At 38.3% G+C, this 1,926-nt stretch overlaps 1 protein-coding gene across 2 annotated transcripts in view; it reads right to left on the bottom strand.

Annotated features, from left to right (window-relative positions):
- Positions 1-1,926, bottom strand: part of PCCA (propionyl-CoA carboxylase alpha subunit) — a 340,260-nt gene that overhangs the window by 236,616 nt on the left and 101,718 nt on the right. For both annotated transcript variants that reach the window (XM_018576625.1, XM_018576624.1), the window contains exon 8: positions 1,315-1,351. In XM_018576625.1, the coding sequence (XP_018432127.1) occupies positions 1,315-1,351 (37 nt within the window). The remainder of the gene's footprint in view (positions 1-1,314; positions 1,352-1,926) is intronic.

The raw sequence follows: 1,926 nt of genomic DNA, 5'->3' as shown, positions 1-1,926 counted from the left end.
TTACACACTGAGAACCCGGCGGAGCCGTCATATCACGACGGCTCCGCCGGGTTCTCAGTGTGTAATGACAGTTCAGTTATAAGTTCTACTATAAGCTCATGGTCGCTAAAGTACTTTATGGTCGCTAAAGGATCGCTAAAGTAGAACTGTAAATGCCAGGTCCATACGGCATACTGAGCTGGCCAGCCAGAAGCACTTTTGTACCTCCGTATGCCGTACGTCCTTGGCAGCGAAAGGGTTAAGCAATTTAATTGTGTGATGGGTGACCAGTCTCATCAATGCCCCCGCTAACTCTGCAGGGCACTCCTATGTGTACATACAGTATCTGGAAAGACAGAGAAACTTAGAAGCCCTTATCTGAAAATTTTACCCAGCTCTCTGATTAAAAGTATTGAGGCAAGTGGGTAAGCATGACAACCAAGCCACTAGAATTCTCAGGAGAGCTCAGCATTGGCAACCTTCATGTCCCTCTCAGGATGGGTTCCTTTTAAGTTTTGGTTATCCTTTTCTAGTTATTCATATTTAATACAAGAGGTGTGATTTCTAGTAATGCACTAAAACTTTCACTTACACATACTGGCAGATTTAGACAAGATGGAATGCAACAAGCTGATAGACATTTACTGGCAAGACATACCTGGTTATATTCTGAGCTAAATTTAGGCACAGTCAGCAATACAAATTTCCTAGCCCAGTTAAGAAATGTCTGACTACCTTGAAGATCATCCAAAAGAGAGTTTTCACCTAGTGTAAATAGGGTTCATAGTGATGTGGGTGGAGCCTACCTTGACAGGTGCCAGATTCAAACTAATTACACATCAAACTAGAATATGCTTTTTATACCAACATAATTAATACACTCTCAGATTACCCAAATGCAAAGAAAAAAACAAAACAAAGACAGACTAGAAGCCTAGAAAAGTTAATTCTAGAAGTAAACACCAACAAATCAATGGTAAAGTGATAGAAAAGGAAGGTACTACTTAATATTTAGTTTATTATTAAATAAATGTACATAAAAATATTACTAACAAAAAAGTAAGAAAATATCACACCATTATACAGTAATGTAAGCATCTACCAAAACACTTAAACTGGCTAAAATATCATACTCAATTGGCAAGATAACATATGGCACTCGCTAAAGAGAATAAGAAGCCAGAGCTGGGATTCTTCAAAAGCCATGAACAAATGAGATCTTAAACTATTAAAACATTATTTGTTCTATAGGTATTACCTATTACACATTTAATTTACTCAAGCATGTCTGCTAAGAGGCATACAAATCCCACCATAGCTAATTTAAGAACTTACCAATTTCCCCTGCAATTCTGACAGCTTCATCTGCATCCTGTAAAAGCAGGAAATGAGACTCGCGTTAATCCCATCAGCCATTGCACGGTGTCCTTAGGGCAGTCGTATATTGCACTACTGTCTCCTCCGATTCATTTAATGTTTGATTTTACAACCTTCTGACCCTGCTCATTCAGAGGAATGTAAAATTAATACCATAAGTGGAATGTAAATTATACCTGATCATTATTATACGGCAAGGAGGAAAACTCAAAGCGCAACCCAATCAGCTGACAGGAAGCTAAGTTACTATTGAGAGATGGCTTTCTGCAGTGGCCAAAATGAAGTGATTAAATTTCAGAGTTTACAATTCATAATGGGCCATAAATCAGAACATTACAGCCTGTCGGCTGCAGCTTGTTTCTGTCTCCTCTTCTATTTGCCTGTCATGTTTTCCATGAAGCTGTCAGCAGGGGGAGATAATTCTCTTTTGTTTGAAGCATTGTTGGTTTTACCAGAGTCTTAAAAAGGACAGAGCTAAGTTATACAGTGCACAAAAAAACTCCATACCATCTGTCATAAAATTGTGGCTCAAACCATTTTATAGCCAATAAAATGTCATTACAAGGTAAA

Source organism: Nanorana parkeri, unplaced genomic scaffold (assembly GCF_000935625.1).
Source record: "Nanorana parkeri isolate BGI_ZX_2015 unplaced genomic scaffold, ASM93562v1 scaffold71, whole genome shotgun sequence".
Lineage (NCBI taxonomy): Eukaryota > Metazoa > Chordata > Amphibia > Anura > Dicroglossidae > Nanorana > Nanorana parkeri.
This window is presented reverse-complemented; position numbering and strand designations above follow the sequence as displayed.